Source organism: Mustela putorius, unplaced genomic scaffold (genome assembly GCF_011764305.1).
Source record: "Mustela putorius furo isolate JIRA1106 unplaced genomic scaffold, ASM1176430v1.1 tig00003845_pilon_pilon_pilon, whole genome shotgun sequence".
Classification (NCBI taxonomy): Eukaryota; Metazoa; Chordata; class Mammalia; order Carnivora; family Mustelidae; genus Mustela; species Mustela putorius.
In genome coordinates this window covers 84,318,304-84,341,255 of record NW_025421998.1, presented here as the reverse complement: position 1 = coordinate 84,341,255, position 22,952 = coordinate 84,318,304, and the positions used below count along the sequence as shown (strand labels likewise).

The window sequence follows — 22,952 nt, the reverse complement described above, 5'->3', positions numbered from 1 at the left end:
GAACCACCCAAGAGCCCCAATAGCTCTAATTCTTGAAGTGCTCAGTACAGGTGGGACACCGGATCAGAGTTTTGTATATACCATCTCTGTATTTTTTCAATTCTGTATGATTAAAATTATCCTTATGATGAGGAAACCAAGATCAAATGGCTAATAAGTGGCAGTTTAGAATCCAAACCTGAACCTATGTGACCTCAGAACCTTCTCAGCCCCTATACTAAACAGTCACATGGACATCATTCCTACCTAAGCCTATCAAGGCTTTCTAATTATCTATCTCAACAAACCTAAATTTTGGGTGGTTTCTTATATTTTGGAGGAGATGGTCCCCTTCCTCTGAATTTCTACAACATTCAAAGACTGTACTATACAATTCAATAGTGAATTATGCTGAGTAATAGTTTTACTATTTTACTAAGTGTTTTACTTAAATCAATCTCCCCAAAGATAAACCATATGACTCTTTGAGGGCAGACATTGTATCTCAGTCCTCCGTATTTAGGACCTTACCCAGTGGAGCACAGATAGGTCAGAATTCAGGGACTAAATGTGAGGCTAACAGCTGCTGCACATAACGGGGACCATACCCTTACCATATGCCAGGCACTGGTCTAAGGATCTTGCGTGCACTATCTTTCTCAGTTCTCATAATAACCGTATAAGGGAGCTATTGTTACTAGTCGCATTTTACAGAAGAGGAAAGCCTGGGCACTGAGTTCAAGTAACCGATCCAAGGTCAAACAGCTAGTAGGTGACAGAGCTGCAGTGTAAACCCAGGTGGTCTAGCTTCAAGACCCACACTCTTAATTATTAGGTAAAATGCCTGGGTCCACTGAAAATAAAATTATGTAGTAATGAAGAAGAAAAAGAATGATACAGGGATGATCTCTTCTATCAACAACCAACAGAAGGAACCAAGCAGGGAATGATATAGTTTGGGAAACTCCCTCTCGCTGGAGTATCCCATTCTGCAGCACCTTTCTTAAACTTAATACCTGAAGAAAAATACTTCAATTATTTTTCCTAAAAATCTAAAACTCAGCTCAAAGTCACTGATAAGCAGGGGAAACAAATTTCCTGAAAAGCCAGTGAAATCAGCTCTCAACCAGCCACAACATGGATTAATGCCTCTAACAAAAAGTAGTTTCTTTTGTAGGCGTGAAAGCATGACTAAAAGCAATCTGTTCTGTAGGGTAAATGGAAAATCAGTCCTGAAGCTTCTTGCTTTATTATATCCTTTGGTCCCTTGAAAAACCCCAAATACTCAAACCTTGCTGTTTTTGGTCTGATAAAGGGTACAAGATAGGAAACAGCAGAACGGTCAACGGCCCTGCAGCAGCACGCTTGAGCTGGAAGCCAGAAGGCTGGACTAGCTGCGGCGGGGTCGGGTGGGGCAGTAACGAGGTGAGTGAGGCTGATGAGAAGGACAGTACCTAGGGACCGCGAGTGTTAAGCTCCAAACACCATTTGTGACAGACTGAGGTACAACATCTCTCTCCACAACCCGTAGGTAGGGACAGATTCACCATCCTCATTTACTCCCCCAGCCCTGCCTCCACCTGTTGAGCGCCATGGTGACTGTAGCTCCTTGTTGCATCTCCTGAGAAGCTGCCACCGCGGCCTCTGCCAATGATGCCACCGCCTGGGTGGCCTCTGATGCTTGTGTTGTCTGGATGGTCATCTCACCTCCCTGTAACGTGGCCCAATTTTGTTCCACCTGAGGCAGAAAGGACATGACAGTAAAGAATCAAAGTCACAAAAGGAGTATAATAAACTGCTACGAGCTAGGCCAATCACACACACATTTTTAAATTACCATGACCTACGATGCACAGGACAGGGTTTTTAGTATGCTATCTTTCGTGTCTAAAAAAGGGGATATTAGAATAATCTATTTGCATTTGCTTATATATGCGCAAAGAAATTCCAAAAGGACACAAAAGAAACCACTGAAAATATCTTCCTCCATGTATGGGGGGTGAGAGGGGAGTTGTGGGAAGAGGTTGGATAGGAGAGAGAAAGCCAGATTTTCCAATGTATACTTTTAAATAATTTTTGAATTATCTGAGCCATATCAATGCATTACCTACTCTTTTGAATTCTTTTGATTAGGTAATATATTACTATGGCTCAGATTAAAATAACTTTGAATAAATCATAACATTCAAAAGTTAGAATTTCTGAACAAACAGTAATTATAATTCTAAAAATATTCAAATGATACCAAAGGATATGCAATGCCAGTATTCTCAACCTTTTGTCCAGATGTGACCACTGTTACCTATTTCTTATGTGTCTTTGCAGGGATATTCTCTCTCTGTGCAAGTATATTTATATACATACACACTCCCTACTTCCCCCCTTTCTACGACCTTGTAAAAAATAAAAATGGCAGCTTATTCTACGTTATCTCTTTGGCCCTTGCTTGTTTCACCCACAATACATGTCCGAAGTGATTCTATTCCAGAACATATAAAACTGTTTCATTCATTCATGACACATAATGATGGCTGCACATTTGCAGTATATAAGCACCCCATGATTTATTTAATCAGCCATCTTTTAATGGGCATTTAAGATGATTCTCGCCTTTTGCTCTTACAAACAGTACTGTGATGAGTATCTTTACATACTATGTTATATATTTTATGGGAGTCTATTTATGGAGTAAATTCCTAGAGGTGGGATTGTATATTAAAGTTATTTTGTATTTTAATTTTTTGATGGAAACTGCCAAATTCAGGAAACTTTTTTTTTTTTTTAAAATGTAGCAAAACCTGCTTTCCTTTTAGTGGAGAGGAATTACGAAGAAACAAAATAAAATATTAAAAAAATAATTTTATCTGGTGAGAGAACAGACTAAAATTTAGTTCTGTGAGATCAGGGACAGGGGTTATCTTGGCATTGGCATTATTAACATTTGAGGCCAGATGAATCCTTGCTGTAAAGGGGGGAGTAAGGGTGTGTGTGGGGGGGAGTTGTCCTGTGCATTCTAAGATGTTTAGCAGCACCCCTGGCTTCTGCCCACTCACTAGATGATAACAGGACCCCCCTAGTCATGACAATTAAAAACATCTCCAGACATTATCAGACGTCTGGGGCAGGGGCTGTACCCTAATTGAGAACCACTGCTTTTAGTATAATGCTCTGCATTTTGAGATTTCTCAGTCCCGAATACCTGTATCTAGCTACTTCAGTCCATTTTGCTCAGTAAGTACAGTTGATCAGTTATTCCCCCTCAAAAACAAAAAGCAGCAGGGGCAGTGAAATCAGTTTCTATTCAAAATCTGGATGGTAATAAATCAGTGCGCTCAGGTACAGTATCTCCATGGACTGGGGTCTCAGGACATTAGCCGTGCTTGCTGGCGCTCCTGGGGCTCCTGATCACATGGGTCGGGCCCAGAGAGTAGAGAGCTTGTGCTTGCAGGTCAACTTTTTCCCAAAGAAAGTGTCCCAAGCTCAGGAGAGGCAGATATTTAAAGTGCCTCCTGCTTTTCTATTACCATACTGAGACGATGATAGTGCTTCTCAAAATGCTTGTCAAAAGCCTCCCAGAAAATGGGACATTCCTTTGAACTGCCCTAGTACTTGTCCTGAGTCCTCACGGGCAGCGGGCAAGGCCAGCACGCCTCCGGAGCCCATCTCTAAGAGGCGGAGACAGCCCATTTCCTCCCCACAGAGCTGCAAAGTTGCCCACTCAGGAACTCACAAAACTCTGGCTTCCCAAGAATGAATATCGCTTTGATTTCATTACTCTGGCGAGTGTCACTGCAAATGATGCCACTTTTAATGGCAAGTTACACTGCCAATTTGTAGATGGTCTATGATTCCCCTCGAAACACCAACCAGAGCTGGCCAGGCCCTGTCACCTTCTGCCATTAAACAGTCTTCCTCTTTCCAGATCTGCCCCTCTGTATTTTTGCCCATCCCACTGCAGAGCTGGGCCTGTGCGGCTCTCCCAATACTCAGACTCCGTTGGCAGCAATTTAATGTATACACATTTAGTTACAACTGTATTTGTAGCAAAAATGGTATTAGAAAGTTGCCATATACAGTATACTTTAAGGAAGTTAAATTATATGGCATGAAAGATTAATGGATGGTGGCAAAGGGTAGAGAGGAAGTAGGAAGAAGAAGCAGAAGAAGAAATTTCTATTCAGAATAATGGCAGGTGATAAATAAATCACTTGGGTGTTAACATTTCTTTGGAATTTCCTATTCTTCAGTCTCAGTGCTTTAGTTGTATTTGCTTGAGCTCTTGTTGCTCTCCCTTTCCATCTGTTGGGAGCCACTGTGTGGTTATCTATGCCGGATGTCACCATGTCCCAGAGAAAGGGCCCCAAGCCCTAGGAGGGAAAGATATTCAGAGGATGTACAGTTAGCATCAATGCTTTTTTTGAGAGACCCACTCCAATGAGGCCCTTCAAACTGTGGTTACTCTATCCCTCTAGCTACAGTGAACCACTGAGGCCCGTCCACACGCTCATGGAGCCACACACTGCATGTGCTGTTCCCTTGGATGGGAACACAACTCCCACCCTCGCTTCTAGTCTGACCTCAGGGGAACCTGAAGGAGCCTAGACAACTCCTTCCACTCCCCTGTGGTCCGAGGCTCAGGACCTCTCCTGTGTCCCATAGCACCCTGGGCTTGCTTCCTCTGGATCCTTACCTCATTGTCTTTGTGCTATGATGTGTCTTTTCTCTACCACCTACCTGTGTGCTCTCTAAGAGCAAGAGCAGTCTTTATTTTCCTGTGTCTATCAAATCTCAGTAAATGGCACAGGGCTCAGAAAGTGTTTACTGAATGGCAGGATGGAGAACATATTCCTTTATTCATGTTTTCCTGCTTGTACTTCAGCCTACTTATATTTGAGGTACACTGATATTCATTAAAAAAACCATCTAGAATAAGTTGTGCTACCATTACATGTGGAATGGTTCAGCTTAAAATTCATGTCTTCAATTCTTGTTTCTTCTTCTTCTAACAGAACCATATTATGATCAGATACTACTCTATTTCAAAATTTGACTTCTGACACTTAAGTGCAATGAATATCACCACTACCAATTGGTGGACTTATCACACGACAGGATAAATTCTCAAACCCATTTGCCTTTGTAAGTACGCCATCAAAACTGAAATTATTTAAATATTTTGAAATCAAGATAGTTTATTTCATATTATTTTAAAATTCTTTCATTGTCCCTTTTTTCTTAAAGTATTTTCCACGCCCACTGTGGGGCTTGAACTCATGACCCTGAGATCAAGAGTCGCATGCTCTTCTGACTGAGCCAGTCAAGTGCCCCAAAAGTCTCTCTTCTTTTAAAGTTTGTGTATTCATGTGAGAAATCTCTTTGCCCAACATGGGGCCCAAACTCACAACGTGGGCCCCGAACTTGCTGAGTCAGCAAGGCACCCCTATTTCCTTGTTCATTTCTAAATGTCTATGTAACTTATAGTGTCTATGTAACTTATAGCATCTTTAATGAGTTTTAAGGTGACTAAAGTTAGAGATTTTTTGTTTCTTTGTAGCTATGGGTAACCCTTGAACAACACAGGTTTGAACTATATGGGTCCCTTTGGGGGGGATTTTAAAAAAAATAAATACAGTGTAGTACTATAAACACTCTTCTCTTCCTTATGTTTTTTAAAATACCATTTTCTTTAGCTTGCTTTATTGTATGAATATAGTGTATAATACATATAACATATAAAACATGTGTTAATTGACTGTGTTATCAGTAAGGCCTCTGATCAATACTAGGCTATAAGTAGTTAAGTTCTAGGGGAATCAAAAAGTTATATGTGAATTTGACTGCAACAGGGGGGTCTGCACCCCTAACTCTCATGTTGTTCAAGGGTCAACTGTACTTAGATTACTGGGTATTCTCAGGACAGAGAGTACTCAAACAGATTTGGGAGACCATATATTACCAGAAGAGACTGGCCCCCAATGGTCCTTCTAATAAATTTAACTAAATGTAATTAACTGGATGTTGAGGCAGTGTAGTCTAATGGTAAGAACTCTCACTGGCAAGGTTAGGATAACAAAATGAACTTCTAAACTTCTAAAAGTAGAGGTATCATTTATTTTTGTAAAGTACTTTCTCTTCCTTGTAAGAAAAGATGGTAAATACAAGGCCATAGGATGTTTTTACTGAATCATCTGATACAATGTTTCATTAACTTGATGTGGTCTTATCTGCCCTAAGCAGTGAGATATTTTGAGTAATTCCAGTTCTTAGGGCTCAAAACTGACATGCTAACAACCATGTCAACATCTAGGAGGAATGAGAAGGCAAATAAATCATGCTACAAAATCTAAAACATTTTGTCACTTTCTGAGATAACCTGTGCTGCTTCTCTTCATATCATTTTTGTCTCATTCTAAGTGTGCAAAGAGTTACGTTTTTTAAAAAAAATCTGTATGAATTTGGGTATTTACCAGCAGGCTATTTCTGTCATTCACCCATTCCTACAATAGAGGACTAAAAATGATGTACTAAAATATGCCATAGATAAGTCACTGAGATTTTTAAAAAAATTCTTCATATTTTTCTGTGAACTTCTGAATTAACTGACCACTATATATGTGAAGTTATTTAGTAAAATGGGCTTCAAAGAATTCGTCTCTAGGGATATGTTTAAGAAACAAAGAGCTGCTTTCTTTAAATAGTATCAGGAAACACTTGGTAGGTAGATATGGTTGATAACTTTGATTAAGTCAGAGAGTAAAAAGTCTTGTGAATGTACCCACCACTGTCTTTTCTATCTCTTTCATACGTCAAGTTCTAGTGTTGTCTAGTGTCCTCCAGTTCTAGCGTCTGGGGACTGATGAATTTTTCCTTCAACTGATCCATACTCTTACATGATGCTTATATATATATAAATATATATATATATATATATTTATATATATATACTTATAAAAGTAAATATCCTCTTGACTGTCACTTTTCTATACTGTAAAACCAACTGCTGTTCCTGCCTCCAAACTTTCTCAGACTCCCTAGCTGGAAACATTCTCTCCTGAAGGCACAGACCACTTTGCAGCATCTACGGCATGGGCCAGAGTCCATCTATGGAGACACTTTTCTCCCCCACACAGTGGAGAGACAGGAGGAGCATCTGGAGAACAGGGTTCCTGTGTACGCCACTCCACACTTCTAACACGTCAGCACAGCACAGCACAACAGGGGCTCACTTCCTGTTGGCTGACCGGGGAGCCTGGCTGTGTTTCTCTTCAACTCACTAGCCATGAGAACTTTCTCAGTTCTCTCCCTTTCCAGAGTTGTACACATGAAAATGACTTTATGGTGTTCTGAGTGGAAATGCCCCATGGTTGTGAACAAGGGTGAGATCATATTTTTAGCTTTATTTCTAATACTGCTTGTTGACATTTGTTAGCTATTTTTCAAGGGCTATGCCACACTGGTACCTTAGGGGAAAGGCCCACAGTGCCTTAATGAACCCTTTCCTGAACCCCACAAATGGCTTAGGCTTCAGAGCCTGGACAGCATTTTCCAAATGCATTACTCAGCTTCAATCCTTTGTGACTCTGGGCAAGTCTTAGTTTTCTTATCTATAAAGTAAAGAATCTATTCTTAATAGGGTCGAGCACTTCACTTACCAAGTGCTCAATTAAGGTTCACTACCTTTAGGTTAACATCCCATAATTACCTTGATTTTGGTAGAGAAGGATTTTCTCATAAAGTCTTTTCAAAGGCATATTTAAAATGTAGTAAATCATGGCCACTGATTTACAAATATTTTTATCCCTCCAAAGAATTCTTTAGTAGCTCCACTCTTAATGATCAAATTTTTTTAATAGAGCCCAATGATTAAATCTTTGGGATTCACAGCATAAAAGTATTACATGGATAATCTCTTTTTATTGTGTATTATATAAAATGCTATATAGCAAATATAAAATTATAAGTTTCTGACAGGTCTATCATGAAGGCCTATGAATTTCAATTATTACAGTTAATATACACGGCATAAGATATTTTGTAAAACTGTCATGGCCTGATGTTTTAAAAAGCTTAAATAAAATAATGCTACAGATGTACTGGCTACCCGATCTTTTTAATCTTCTGGACCCTAACTACTCCCTCACCTATACATTTATGTATTTAAGTCAATGCAGACCAAATCCTCTTTCTTACCTCTCCATCAGCCACTGCAGAATAATTCACTTGGGCAACAGTGACTGTGGTTGGCAATTCGGAAGCATCAGCCAATGTGGCTACTGTTGCCCCTGTACCAACCTAAAGAAAAACACGGAGAGTGATGTGAGTGGATGGATCCTTCTACCTCTCCTTTATTCGGAAGTTAAGATTTATGTAATCCCAAATTCAGCACAGGTAATGATTAATACGCTTTGTAATGTGAAGTGAGTTACTAAAATCGTATCTCAGACACTTACATGAGTTTCAGAATTCTATTTCAACCCAATAAATCAATATTAGAAGCTAGCATATTTCACCACTGGTAACTAGCGTCCATCAACCAACTTTCTACTTTCACCCCGATTTGAATTTTAGAGGTTCCCCATCTACCATCAAGTTGAGTTTTACCTCAGGAGAGGTAATTCCGAAGGGATAGTTCCTGTCCCTGATAGAATGAAACAGTACAAAAGAAGCCATTTTTACAGTGCTTTGTTTTGAAAATGTCCAGAAAAAGCTATCGATGGCCCTGTATTTAACAAATTGCAGACAATTTAAAATCTTATTAAAAAACCAATTTCAGGTAGAAAGACTTTGGGGAGCTATAAAAAGTTAATTAAGAGTTTGCATGATGAAAACTTTCTCCAGTCTGAGGCGAAGTGCCCACCGATCTACTTCACAAACCACAATCTGATAACATAGGTTTACTTACCTGGATAAGTGAGACAGTGCCATCAGGGTTACTAAAGGTCTGGACTACGGTCTGTGATGGTACAAGATGGGCTATACTGTGTGTAGTTGTGGCCTGTGTTTGTGTTTGCTGATCTTCAAAAGCATACAAAAGGTCCTCCCGCCCATGCTGTTTATAACAGTTTTTAACTATGGTCCGTAGTGCCTGGGTCCATGAAACCTGTCACCAAAAGACCAGACAACCACATTAAAGTCACAAAGAATGTTGGTTATTCAGCCCTACTATGGAATAAGCAGGTACTTATTTATCAAACCAAACCACACCAAGCCGGTACAGAATAAGCTCCCTTAGGGTTATTTCCCTTAGACCTATTGTGGCACAAAGAAACTCAGCATCAAGCATCAAAAATTTCCCACTAGATTCCTTCCTGATCAAAGTCTGGTTTAGCTTTTGGGTTTTATACTCTTCTAACCTGACGCCAAATCTTAAACTTCTCACAAAAGAAGGTTACTCTTTTGTCAAGAATTTTATATTAAGATTCTCAATAAACTTCCAGGATAACTAAAAAACAATTTGCAGAAAAAGCAAGGGATGACATCTAGTTGAGTCCATCTTTATAATAAAAAAGAAGTATCATTATTAGCAGCCTCAACCAACTTGTCATCTCTTTAATTCTATATTTATATTTTTCAACAGTGGTTCCTGCTAACTAGAAATAAGGACATTTCTAAGTCTTCAAAGTGCTTAATACTTTTTCTTAACGTTTCTTCAGTTCTTCCAAGCACCTCATAATATTAAAACTGCTCCAAAAGGCAAGTAGGCAGAGAGCACAGTAAACTCATGGTCCCAACCCGAGTCTTGATAGAGATGAAGTGATGGAATGGGAAAGGCTATAAATCAGACAACAGCAAACCTCTTTGGGAGACAGGTTTGACTTTCACACATACATTTTTAGACTTTTTTAGCACAAGAAGTGGAATCCCCAAAATTGAGGTAGTTGATTCAGAGTGGAAAAGCAATAAGCTACTCAGGTCTGAGAAACCCTCACCCTCTGCTTTTGCTCTTCTGTGCGGACATCGCTCCGGACATTCGCCCATGGGATATCTTCAGGCCACCAGATGGGCTTGCAGCTTTCTTTGCCCCAGCCTGGCTTTCCCCGACCCGTGGAGTACTTGAGCATCTCTGGAATAAATGCCCGCAGCTGGGCCTAGAAGACAAGAGTGTGGTCATTAGCAGTCATGAAAAACATCTTGAGATGTGCCTGTGTCTTCCACCAAATTCTTTTTTTTTTTTTTTAAGATTTTATTTATTTATTTGACAGAGAGACTCAGTGAGAGAGGGAACACAAGCAGGGGGAGTGGGAGAAGGAGAAGCAGGCCTCCTGCAGAGCAAGGAGCCCGATGTGGGGCTCGATCCCAGAACCCTGGGATCATGACCTGAGCTGAAGGCAGACACTTAACAACTGAGCCACCCAGGCGTCCCTCCACTAAATTCTAAGATAATAAAACATAGAGCTTTCCTGGAGGGTCTCAGAGAATTCCAAGATGTGACTGATGAGAACCCATTGTTTTCCACAGAATACCATAGCTCCATGGGGGGCTGAGAATTATACATATGTCGGTGAGGCATGCCCTAAGCTGTATTTCAATGACTTGGCCCTAGAAGATCAAGAATATCAGCCACCAACTGTGATTTCTTCCTAAGATACTGTATGGATGCTATTTCCCTCATTTCCCTTCTACAACCTTCCACACATTTAAGGTGTCAAACAAAGCCGATGTGTTTTCAACATTGTTCTGGAGGTAGTGAGCAGGGCAAGCAGATCAGAGAAATAAAAGGTGAGGAGCAGGTAGAATCATCACTATTTGTAGATGATACGACCATGCATCTGGAAACCCCAGAGAATCATATTAAAAACTACCATAAACAGTAAGAGCATTCAGGAAGGTGGCTGGTTACAAATGGGAAGTAGGCTCTACTTCAGAAAAAGAGAAAATAACCCTAAAGCTTTTCCAGAAAGTTTCTGGTATGCTAGGCCCATGTCTGAGTCAGACATACCTACACAGTGATCTTAAACACACTGTGGACTTCATCCAGATTTATTTCACAAATCGAATCCAGACCAGGCATGGTGTTAAACCAGAGACAACTGCCATTCTCCTGGCACAGTAACCACACTAAGCATGTGCGTTGGAGGGGAAGGGGAGCTTACTTTGTGAATACTCTTAATTGCTGACGATGATTTTTGGCAAGAGAAGCAGTTTATCAAGTTATAATGTTCCTCCCCGAACCTACTGCTTTCCTTTTAACCTCTGCAACACTCCAGAGAGAAGCAGCACCCTCCAACTAAGGACACATCCACACTGCCCCAACAGCTCAAGACTAAAAGGAGAAGACAATTTTATCAATGGGTCATACCCAAGGACATGAGCTTGTAGCGATAAAAGAGAAAAAGAAGCCAGAAATGGGAATGGTCAAGTATTAATGGGAGAATGAATGCAGCACCACTTCTGTATTCAAGAGCCTACTAAGGTATCAGGTATTCTTATTTGAATATTATTTCACCAGAAGCTGACACCAATTATTATATAATAGGAAATCATGAACCCAAATCAGTAAAGCTTCCCAGAACAAGGAGAGCTCTGGTTGATTGTGTTTACATCCTCAACCCTTTCACCTCCCCAAGTCTGCCTCTCCCAGACAGTCTCCTGCCTACAGGATATGATATAATACACTCCATATATATTTGGCTCTGCGGCATCGAGCAGTAGGCTAATAGAAAGTATCCATTTGCAAACCCAGGCTATCAGCTGGCTCATGAGGTCACTCCTCCAGTTATTTTAAGAAAGTGCATCTCAAAGTCATTTTCCCCTTTATTCTGCTTTTCTGGGACTCCGTTTTTTTCTTGCCTCAGATACAGAGAGAAGGAAAAGGCTTAACCCTCACACACAATATTTGCTTTTCTTCAAGGGTGGAAAAAGGAAAAAAACAACAATGGCTTTCTCGGATGCCAAATAAACTGATATCACACACTTTCACGAGTATCTCTTTTCTTTTAAACCCAACAGCACTCTCCAAAAGGAGAGTTCTGTATATCCAGACCTGGCAGTCTGGAGATAACAATGTACGGCTCAAGAGCTCTAAATTAACATAAGACTACAGAGTTCAGAAACAGGCCATCAGAAACACTTGGCGGACAGAGACCACTCCAGTCCCACCTGGAACTCCATACATTCTCCGATTCTGACGACTTTCAGCTTTTGATCCCACACCCATTCCCATCATAGTTTCCCACACCCCTCAGCTCTGGGTCACCCTGGCACCTGGTGATAGACACCTTCCATCCTGTCTTGCTTTTTGGCTCTCTCCCATCAGGCTTTCACTGGGTTGCAAGGACTCACAGGTTATAGGAAGTGTGGGCAGAGCACCGACCTATGCACTTAAAACCCTCCTCTGCCTTCTCTCCATCCACCTGTCTTAGTATTTGCTAGTAGAACCCCACTTTCATTCCCTAGACAGCCAAGCTCAAAATCTCAGTCAGCTTTACCTCTTTCCTTCCACACCCACCTAGCTACTCACTGCAAGTTCAATTCTTTCTTCTTTGAAATGTCTGTGCTCTCCATCCCTTCTTCTCCATACCCACCTCATCCCCATTCCTAGCCCAAGGCTAGTGCATCCTTCTAGTTGGTTTGAGGAACAACACGTTCTCCCCTTTCTTCCGCATCCCATGCATCCCTGACGGGCAGGTTTTCCTAAGTGTTAACTTTTTTTTTTTTTTTTTAAGATTTTATTTATTTATTTGACAGAGAGAAATCACAAGTAGATGGAGAGGCAGGCAGAGAGAGAGAGGGAAGCAGGCTCTCTGCTGAGCAGAGAGCCCGATGCGGGACTCGATCCCAGGACTCTGAGATCATGACCTGAGCCGAAGGCAGTGGCTTAACCCACTGAGCCACCCAGGTGCCCCCTAAGTGTTAACTTTTAAACGGCTTCTCACTCCTAGCAACCAAACTAGACTCCTCTGTCTAGCTCTTCCAGCACAATCCGGCCTCCCAGCACACTCAGTTCCTGCTAATTGACAACAGGCAGCCTTGGTCCTATTTGGGTGAGTCTCTGCACTATCTTAAGAACTAAACTCATTCCTGCATCTATGCCTTTCAATTTGTTCCCCTTACTGGAGTACCTTCTCAAGCTACCACTCCAATGCCGACACTCATTCCTTATTTGCCCAGCAAATCCCACATTCTTTGTGAAATATTTCCTGACTACTTCTCGAGTCAACTTCTTGTCAATCAGTAGTAAGAACACAAGCTCTAGACTCAGAGAGCTGGCCCTGAACCCCAGCCCCCTCTGAATCTTAATGTTCTCAACTGCAAAATGATAATGTAAATATACAGGTCAATTCAAAGGATCAGAGATAGTGGGGATATACACATGTTGCATTGACTTAACAGCAGTTTTATTATTACTTCAGTCATCGGCTCTTTTCTTAAATTCAAAGAAAAAGTCAATGTTCTGAAACAGTTTTCTAGTACTAAACACACCGTGATGTATGGAAAGGCACTTATCCTCCATTTTTCATGTCCGGTATGGTGGGTATGGTGGAAAAGGCAGAAGGAAGCAGAAGAATGAGTTTATATGTATCATGTAAACATGGTTGAAGATCAGAAATAAAGAATGCTGGAATCAAAAAGTGACCATCAGGGCCAATTCCGTGTCCTGAGGAAGCAAGCTGTTACCAGCACACCACAATGCACAGATGGCTCAGGTGATTTGCTCTGTGGGATCTTGGAGCACTTAAAAAAAAAAAGTGTACAAGCAGATTACGAATGAAAGTCATCAGAAAATGGGACTCAAGTGTAATCATTAATTAGAAGAGAGAACTGGAACTAGGCAGCCTGTCAGAGATGTTCCATGTGCTAGAAATCTCTGGATGGGAAATGTCTCAAAGTCTTTGAGAAGAGAGTAGGAGAAACAAACAACAGATGGGGAAGGTTGCAACCACAGGCAAAACTCCATCAGAAATTTAAAAATGGGATCTGAGTGAAATATAACTGCTGGTATACAAGTTCTAATTCAGAAGTAGATTTTAACTTTTTACTAATTATCAACTATATGAATCTGCCCCCATATCAAAACAAGAGGTTAAAAAGTGCTTTCTACTATAAAAGTTCACTTTTCATGTCTGTACATTTGGGGGACAAAGACCATTCTTTGCTTTTAAATGCACGAAAATGACGTGACTTCACTGAAAAAGATGATTTTCCATCAGACTATTATTTAATACTGTCCCAAATAAACAGTGCTCAGGCTAAAAGGCATTATAAATAAGGGAAAATGAATTATTCAGTATAGAAAGAGTTAAATGATTTCTTTCCAGAATTCAGCACTGTGCTCTCATTACCAGTTGGATTAATTACTGGTCCTGGAGAGTTTTGGAAACCCAAGCTACTCAATGTGCTTGTTAGGGAAGGTTTGTCTTTAATCCCCAGAGGAGACAATCAACAGGATCAGCAAAGGTAAAGCCTACCCTCTCAGGCTGTCCTTTAATTGGGCCGCAACAAGCTTTCCCAGTCTCTCATTCTGATTTAGGGTTCTCTATGGGCTTAAAGTGCCCTGTTTGGTCAGTAAACCCACCCCAGACCAGCAAACAGTAGAAAGTACCACTCCTTCCAGGGCACATTCAGGAAAAAAAAAAAAAAGATAAATTCCTGCTAGTGTCAGTCAAGAGTAAAGATTATGTGGAAACCATTGATGTTTTCAAAAAAGATTTTCTGAAATTCTAAAAAGTTTAATCCACCCAAAATGAGAGAATTCTCACTATGTTAGAAATTTTCCACTTATAAATTCAGTAAATTCTTTGCTGTCCAATAATGCATTACCCTTATATATTTCCAAATGCCCATCTGCTCTCATTCTATCTTTGCTTATACCAGAGTCTAGGATTTTTGTGGCCCCTAGTGTCTATTTTGATTCAGTTACCAAGAAAAGGCTTCTCAAAATGTTTGCCAACTCCCCCTCCATTAAAAAGATGAGATTATACATAACAAATTTCATGAGAAGGCTGCTGAAATAAAACTGTGCTGGCAGGTGATGTTTTCTATAGACTACAGGGAAACAGGAACGTGGCAAAGGAGGAAGACTGGGGAATTTTCAGACTGTGCCTTCATGATTTTAATTTTAAATCATGACCTTTCAGGTCAACAGATTCAATTACATTCAAATTGATATTTAAAGGGTATTAGAAAGCAAAAGCAAAATGATTTTTTTGTTTCTACCACCAACCTCTGTTCATAGAGATAATGAAAGTGACTTTCCTTATTAGAAACACCAATCCTATATCCTCCATTCCCTTGTAGTCCCAGCAGAAACACTGGTTCCTTTTAATCTCATTTCCCCATAAAACACATTCCCACAGAAACATGGGAAGAACAAGTTTGGGAGGAAAGATAAGTTCAGAGAATAGGAGGGACAGTTAATGAAGACACTCATTTCGAGACTCTTCTCTCAAGCCAACCCTTCTGCTGTCTTCGCACCCCATCAACCTATCAAACTGTTCCCTCGTGTTCATCAAATTGCTCTTAAAATTCTATCTTCCCTTTGAAGGAGTTTCAGATTGGTCCGTTTCTGCTACCTCATCTCAGCTGTACTCTTCTGTACAAAAATCTAGATAAACTAAGTCCTCTTCTCCATCTGCCTTTCCCAATGCAGTCACCTGTCAGCAGCAGAATATCCCTACTTACACACCAAATTCTATGCGTTTACATGAATACATGATGGAAAGCACAGTTTTATTTTTTTTTAATTTTTTAAAAAGATTTCATTTATTTGACACACACACAGAGCATAAGCAGGGGGAGCAGTAGGCAGAAGGAGAGGGAGAAGCAGGCTCCCTGCTGGGTGGGGAGCCCAATGCAGAACCTGATCCCAGGACTCTGGGATCATGACCTGAGCCAAAGGCAGACCCTTAACTGACTGAACCACCCAAGCGCCCCTGAAAAGCAGTTTTATGTGATGGAAGAAAACACAAATGGTACCATATTGTACATATTTTACTAAAACTCACTTTATCCACTCAACATATTGTCACAGAGATCTTCTCGTGGTAGTGCAACTAGAAAAATCTCATTTTTAAAAAGTAGTTCCCTAGTATCCATGATATAGATTTTCCGATTCTTTAACCATTCTCCTGCTGATAAGCATTTAGGTTATTTACAGTGCTTGTAAAAATGTTTCTTTGTGCACAGGTGTGGGTTTCTAGCAGGGAAGTGAAATTGCTGGTTAGGTGGCATACGCATTTAATTTTTTTTTTTTAAGTAGGCCCCATGCCTAGTGTGGAAACCAACTCAGAGCTTAAACTCACAACCCTGAGATCAAGAGGTGGATGCTTAACCTACTGAACCACCCAGATACCCCTGCATTTAACATTTTAACACACACTGCCAAATTGTCCTCCAAAAAGTGCCAACACCACTCCCATTAACAATATGCACAATACCTATAGTTTCCAAACCCTCCCTCAAATTTTGTTACCCAGCTTTCTTATTTCGATTCATTGAATGTGGGGGAAATGATAATTATTTTAATTTTCATTACATGAAATTGAGAATCTTTTTATACATTTATTGATTTTTCTTTTGTTAATTGTTCAGAATGCTTTACTTCTTTTTCTAATTATCTCTTTCTTATTAATCTGTTCTGGATATTACCACACTTTGCCATATAATCTGTAAATATTTTCCTCTAGTCTAGTTGTAACCTGCATATAGAATTTATATGCCTATTCCCCTCTATTAGTATTCTGAAACATGTCATTATTCTTTTACTCTACTCAAAACATGCTTATGTTCTACTTAAGAATTCAATACTTTTGTTACCAATAAATTTGTTAGTCTCTTAATCTCATCCTGCCTACCTAGTATTTACAAAATGTCATCATATACATAAACATTTTTTGATAAATTAGATGGTAGAAAAGGCCTACTTTGCATATAGATTTTGCCATTACAGTAGGGAGAAGCAGTTTGGAACTGTTACCTACAACAGTGGTTCTCAAAGTTGGCTGCACACTGGAATCTCCTGGAAAGTTTAAACACTATACATGCCTGGATCTCGGCCCCAAAGATTCTGTTTTAATTGTTCTGGAGTATGGCCTGGGCACTAGAATTTTAAGTTCTCCAGATGATTTTACTATGTGGTCAAGTTCGAAGACCACTCTATAAATATTTTTTTTATCATAAAATATACATAGCATAAAATTTATCCCTTTAATATGCACAATTCAGTGGCACTAAGTGCATTCACAATGCTGTACAACCATCGCTCTGACTTCCAGAATTCATTCATCATCATCCCAAACAGAAACTCTGTATGCATTAAGCAGTAACTCCCCATTTCTACCCTTCCCCTGGCCATGATAAATTCTACTTTCTGTCTCTATGAATTTGGCCATTCTAGATACGTCATAGAAGTGGAATCACACACAATATTTGTCTTTTAATGTTTCTACTCTTTGGGTAGAAGAGGCCAGACCTATGCTTTTTCAAAACAATACTCAAAAAACCTAAACTGACAGCTGACTAATATTTTCAAAGTAAAACATGTCAAGCCATGTGGATAACTTCTTCTTAATAAAGCAATCACTGTGCTGAATGTTTCTGAAGGTTTTTCTTGAAAACTGGTGAGGAATTACTATCCTATTGCATCATCAGCCCAAGGGAATATTAAAGCAACAAAGACTGCCCCAGTGAGAGTAAGAGGAGGACAGTAAGTTCAGGTGAGGAAAGGGAAGAGACAGGGAAAAGTAGCAGAATTTTTAAAAGTATAATTACTATAGAATATTTATATTAGTTTTAGGTGTACAATATATTGGTTTGACAATTCTAAATATTACTCAGTACTCACCAAATAATGTAGTTACCATCTGTCACCATACAATGTTATTACATTATTGACTATATTCCCTATTTTTAAAAAAATTTTATTTATTTATTTGACAGAGAGAGCGCACAAGCACAAGTAAGGGGAGCAGCAGGCAGAGGGAGAGGGGGAAGCAGCTCCCTATGCAGGGCTCAATCCCAAGACTCTGGGATCAAGGCAGATGCTTAATCATTGAGCCATCCTGTCCCCCTATATTCCCTATTGTTTCACCTCCATGACTTATTTTATAACTAGAAGTTTGTACCTCTAAATCCCCTTTATCTATTTTGCCCATGCCCCCACTCACCTCCCCTGTGGCAACAACCAGTTTGTTCTCTGTATTTAAGAGTCTGTTTTGTTTTTTAGATTCCACATAAAAGTGAAATCATAGAGTATTTGTCTTTCTCAGGCTGACTTATTTCATTAGCATAACACCCTAGAGGTGCATCCATGTTGTCACAAAAGGTAAGCTCTCATTCTTTTTAACAGCTGAGTAATATTCCATTGTGTATATACCACCTCTTCCTTATCCATTCATCTGTGGGTGGATACTTAGGTTGCTTTCATATCCCGACTATTGTAAATAATGTTGCAATAAACACAGGGGTGCATATACCTTTCTGAATTAGTATTTCTGTTTTCTTTGGGTAAATACCCAGTAGTGGAATTACTGGATCACATGGTATTTCTATTTTTTAAAAACTTTAAGTTTTTTTATTTAAGTAATTTCTATACCCTACGTGGGGTTTTAACTCATGACCCAGAGATCAAGGGATGCATGTCTTCTGACTGAACCAGCCAGGCGCCATTTTTTTTTTTTTAAAGAGAGACAGAGAGTGCAAGCGGTGTGGGGAGGGGCAGAGGAAGAGGGAGAGAGAGAGAATCTTAAGCAGGCTCCACAGGCAGCATAGAACCCAATCTCACGATCCTGAGATCATGACCTGAACTGAAACCAAGAGCTGGTTGTGTAACCAACTGCGACACCCAGGTGCCCCAGAGTACCAGTATTTTTAATTTTTAGAGAAACCTCCATTGTTTTCCACAGTGGCTGCACCAATGTACATTTCCACCAACAGTGCGTAAGTGTTCCATTTTCTCTACATCACCACCAAACTTATTTCCTGTCTTTTGGATACCAGCCATTTTGATTGGTGTGAAGTGATATCTTATTGTGGTTTTGATTTCTTCCCTGACAATGAGTGGTGTTGAGCATCTCTTCATGTGTCTTTTGGCCATCTGTACGTCTTTTTTGGAAAAATGTCTATTCAGGTTTTCTGCCCATTTAAAAAAATTGGATTGTTGGGGGTTTTTTGGTATTGATTTGTATAACTTCTTCATATATTTTGGATATTAACCCTTTAACAGATATATCATCCGTAAATATTTTCTCATATTCAGTAGGCTGCCTTTTGGTTTTGTTGACCATTTCCTTTGCGTGCAAAATATATTTATTCTGCCACAGTCCCAATAGTTTATTTTTGCTTTGTTTTCCTTGCCTGAAAAGACACACCCATAAATATGTTGTGAAGGCAATATCCAAGAGATCACTGCGTATGTTTTCTTCTAATAGTTTTATGGTTTCAGCTCTCACATTTAGGTCTTTAATCCATTTTGAGTTTTATTTTTATGTATGGTGAAAATAAGTGGTCAGGTTTCATTCTTTTGCATGTAGCTATCCAGTTTTCCCAACACCAAGTGTCTTTTCCCCATTGAATATTCTTGCTTCTATGGTCACAGATTAATTGACCATTAATGGGGTTATTTCTGGGCTCTTTGTTGTATTGATCTCTGTGTCTATTTTTGTGTTGTTCCCATACTGTTTTCATTACTATAGCTTTATGGTATATTTTGAAATCTGGACTTGTGATATTTCCAGCTTTGTTGTTCTCTCTAAAGACTGCTTTGGCTATTTTGGGTCTTTTGTGATTCCATACAAGTTTTAGGATTATTTGTTCTAATTCTGTCAAAAATGCTATTGGAATTTTGATAGGGGTTGCACTGATCTATAGATTGCTTTGGGTAGTATGGACATTTTAATGATATTAATTAATTATTTAATTAATTTTTGAATTTTATGTAGGCTCCACATCCAATGTGGGCTTGAACTCATGATCCTGTGATTAAGAGTTGCATGCTCTACCAACTGAGCCAGCCAGGCACCCTTTAATGATATTAATTCTTCCAATCCATGAGCATAGTATGCCTTTCCATTTGTTTGTGTTGTCTTCAATTTCTTTCTTCAATTTCTTTCATCAATGTCTTATAGTTTTCAGAATATAGTCTTTTACCTCCTTGGTTAAGTTTATTCTGAAGTATTTTATTCTTTTTGGTGCAATTGTAAATGGAATTGTTTTCTTCATTTCTCTTTCTTCTACTTTGTTATTAGTGTATAGACTACAATAATTTCTGTATATTAATTTTGTTTCCTGGAACTTTACTTTACGGAATTTATTTATTAGTTCTAATAGTTTTTCGGTGGTGTATTTAGGGTTTCCATATAGTACCATGTCATCTGCAAATAGTGACAGTTTTACTTCTTCCTCACCAACTGGATGCCTTTTATTTCTTTTTCTTGTCTGATTACTGTGGCTAAGACTTCCAGTACTAAGCTGAATAAAAGTGGTGAGAGTAGACATCCTTGTCTTGTTCTTGATCTTAGAGGAAAAGGTTTTTCACCACTGAGTATATGATGTTATCTATGGACTTTTCATATACAGCCTTTATTATGTTGAGGTATACTCTCTCTAAAAGCAATCTGTTGAAGTTTTTATCATGAACAGATATTGTATTATGTCAAATCTTTCTCTGCATTTCATGAGATAATCATATGGTTTTTAACCTTCCTCTTTTTAATGGGATGTATCACATTGATTTATTTGTGAATACTGAAGCACTCTTGCATTCCTGGAATAAATCTCATTTGATCATGGTGAAGAATTTTTTCTTAAATGTATTGTTGAATTCAGTTTGCTAATATTTTGTTGAGGATTTTTACACCTTTGTGCATCAGAGATATTGGCCTGTAGTTTTCCTTTTTGTAGTGCCTTTTTCTGGTTTTGATATCATGGTAATGCTGGCCTCACAGAATGAATTTGAAAATTTCTCTTCCTCCTTTTTTTGGAATAGTTTAAGAACAAATTTTTAAAGTTTAAAGAACTCTTCTTTAAAAATCTGGTAGAATGCACCTATGAAGCCATTCGGTCCTAGATTTTTGTTTGTTTCTTGTTTTAATTGTTAATTATTTTTATTTTTTAAAGATTTTACTTATTTGACAGTGAGAGTACAAGCAGGGAGAGCAGCAGAGAAAGAGGGAGAAGCAGGCTACCTGATGAGCAGGGAGCCTGATGCAGGACTTGATCCCAGGACCCTGGGACCATGACCAGAGTGGAAGCAGACACTTAACCAACCTAGCCACCCAGGCTCCCCTGTTAATTATTTTTAGAAGTATGTATATGTATGTATGTATGCATTTATTTATTCATTTAAGTAATCTCCACACCCAGTGTGGGGCTCAAACTCAGGACCCTGAGGGTAAGAGTAACACACTCTTTTGACTGAGCCAGCCAGGTACCCTGAAAGACTTTTTAAAAAAACAATTCAGTTTTAACTAGTAATGGAAATGTTCAAATTTTCTATTTCTTGCTGATCCAGTTTTGGAAGAGTGTATGTTTCTATGAATTTACCCATTTCTTCTAGGTTGTCCAATTTACTGGCATATAATTTTTCATAATACTTTCTATTTCTATGGTGTCAGGTGTTACTTCCTTTAATTTCTGATTTTATCCCTTTATCATTATGTAGTGCCCTTCTTTGTCTCAAAAAGGACTGCATTTCAACTGGGAATCCTGTATTGTTCTTTCCAGAGATGTTTCTTCTATAATTACAATTTTTGCCTGGATCTCTTCTAAGACAAATTCCAAGAAGATTTACAACTTCCCAAGAACAAGAGAATCCTACTGGACTCAAGTGTGGTAAAGCGCAGAACTGACTGCTCACTAGCAAAATCATAATCATTGCTTAAAGGCTTTAAGCAACGATGTAATTCCTAAATTCAAAGTGCAGTCTGGAATTAGCAACAGCACCAGCATCATCTTGGAGCTTGCTAGAAGGCAGAATCTCAGGTCCCACTCAAGACCAACTGAGTCACAGTCTGAATTTAAATGACAAGACTCTCAGGTAATTCTTATGAACACTGAAGTTTGAGAAGCACAAATTAGCCCATTTTCTGGTTTCTGGTCTGAAGTATCCTACAAAATTTTGCTAACCTGGCTTTCAAAATCTCTGAAAAAGATGGCATCATTGTTTCATTGCAAATGAATCCTGGGGTTGCAGAATTTACAACAAAATAATGATTTCTTCTGCTAAGTCTTATCTTAACTTCCTTCAACTCTTATGCCAGGAGATAGGCAGATATGGGACAAGTTCTAGCCACTATTCTTAAAGGTACCTAGAAATGCAAGTTTTCATTTTAGCACTAAAAATACTATAGAGCTATGTATTTTTTACCACACACACACACACACATACCCCTTCATCAGGATCAAGATATGTTTATAACAGTTTCTGTTTCTAAGTAAATGTTTATGTAAACATTCTATTACTAACATAGTATGATATGTATACCAAAACCAAAAGTTAATAAAAAAACAACAAAAACTACAGAGCTGCTTCCTAAAAGAACAAGAGCATTTAGTTCACACAGAACTTAAGATATTCTATCATATGTAATTTCAATTTGTGTAAGAGACAATTGTGATAGTTGTCTTTAAGGGGCACCCGTGTGATCAGTCATTAAATTCCTGCCTTTGGCTTAGGTCATAATCCCAGGGTCCTGGGATCGAGCCCCACATCAGGCTCCCTGCTCAGCAGAGAGCCTGCTTCTCCCTCTCCCACTGCCCATTCATGTGTTCCCTCTCTTGCTGTCTCTCTGTCAAATAAATAAAATCCTAAAAAAAAAAAAAAAAAAAAAATTTCCTTTAAAACAGTAAATGTTTAGCATAGATTAGCTGAAATACTCAATTTGAGTAATGTAATCACAATATAGTTCGAGAGAGAGAAAGCACTGGCAGTAAGGACTCTACCCTTTAATACCATTTCTGTTTGTCACTAACTTGCTTCATAAATTGCTTCCTCTCTTTATGCCTCAGTTTTTCAGTATATTGTCACCTGTATTGTC

At 39.1% G+C, this 22,952-nt stretch overlaps 1 protein-coding gene across 10 annotated transcripts in view; it reads right to left on the bottom strand.

The window, feature by feature from the left end:
* NRF1 (nuclear respiratory factor 1) overlaps positions 1 to 22,952 on the bottom strand; it is a 145,912-nt gene that overhangs the window by 37,495 nt on the left and 85,465 nt on the right. For 5 of the 10 annotated variants that reach the window (XR_006601404.1, XM_045062976.1, XM_045062981.1 and 2 more), the window contains exons 6-10: positions 9,909 to 10,067; positions 8,882 to 9,079; positions 8,170 to 8,271; positions 4,188 to 4,346; positions 1,560 to 1,717 (exon numbers count right to left, since the gene is read on the bottom strand). Coding sequence is in view for 9 of the 10 variants with exons in the window: in XM_045062976.1 (XP_044918911.1) it covers positions 1,560 to 1,717; positions 4,188 to 4,346; positions 8,170 to 8,271; positions 8,882 to 9,079; positions 9,909 to 10,067 (776 nt within the window). In the remaining variant the exon portion in view is untranslated. The remainder of the gene's footprint in view (positions 1 to 1,559; positions 1,718 to 4,187; positions 4,347 to 8,169; positions 8,272 to 8,881; positions 9,080 to 9,908; positions 10,068 to 22,952) is intronic. The other 5 variants (XM_045062980.1, XM_045062982.1, XM_045062978.1 and 2 more) reach the window with 4 other exon arrangements.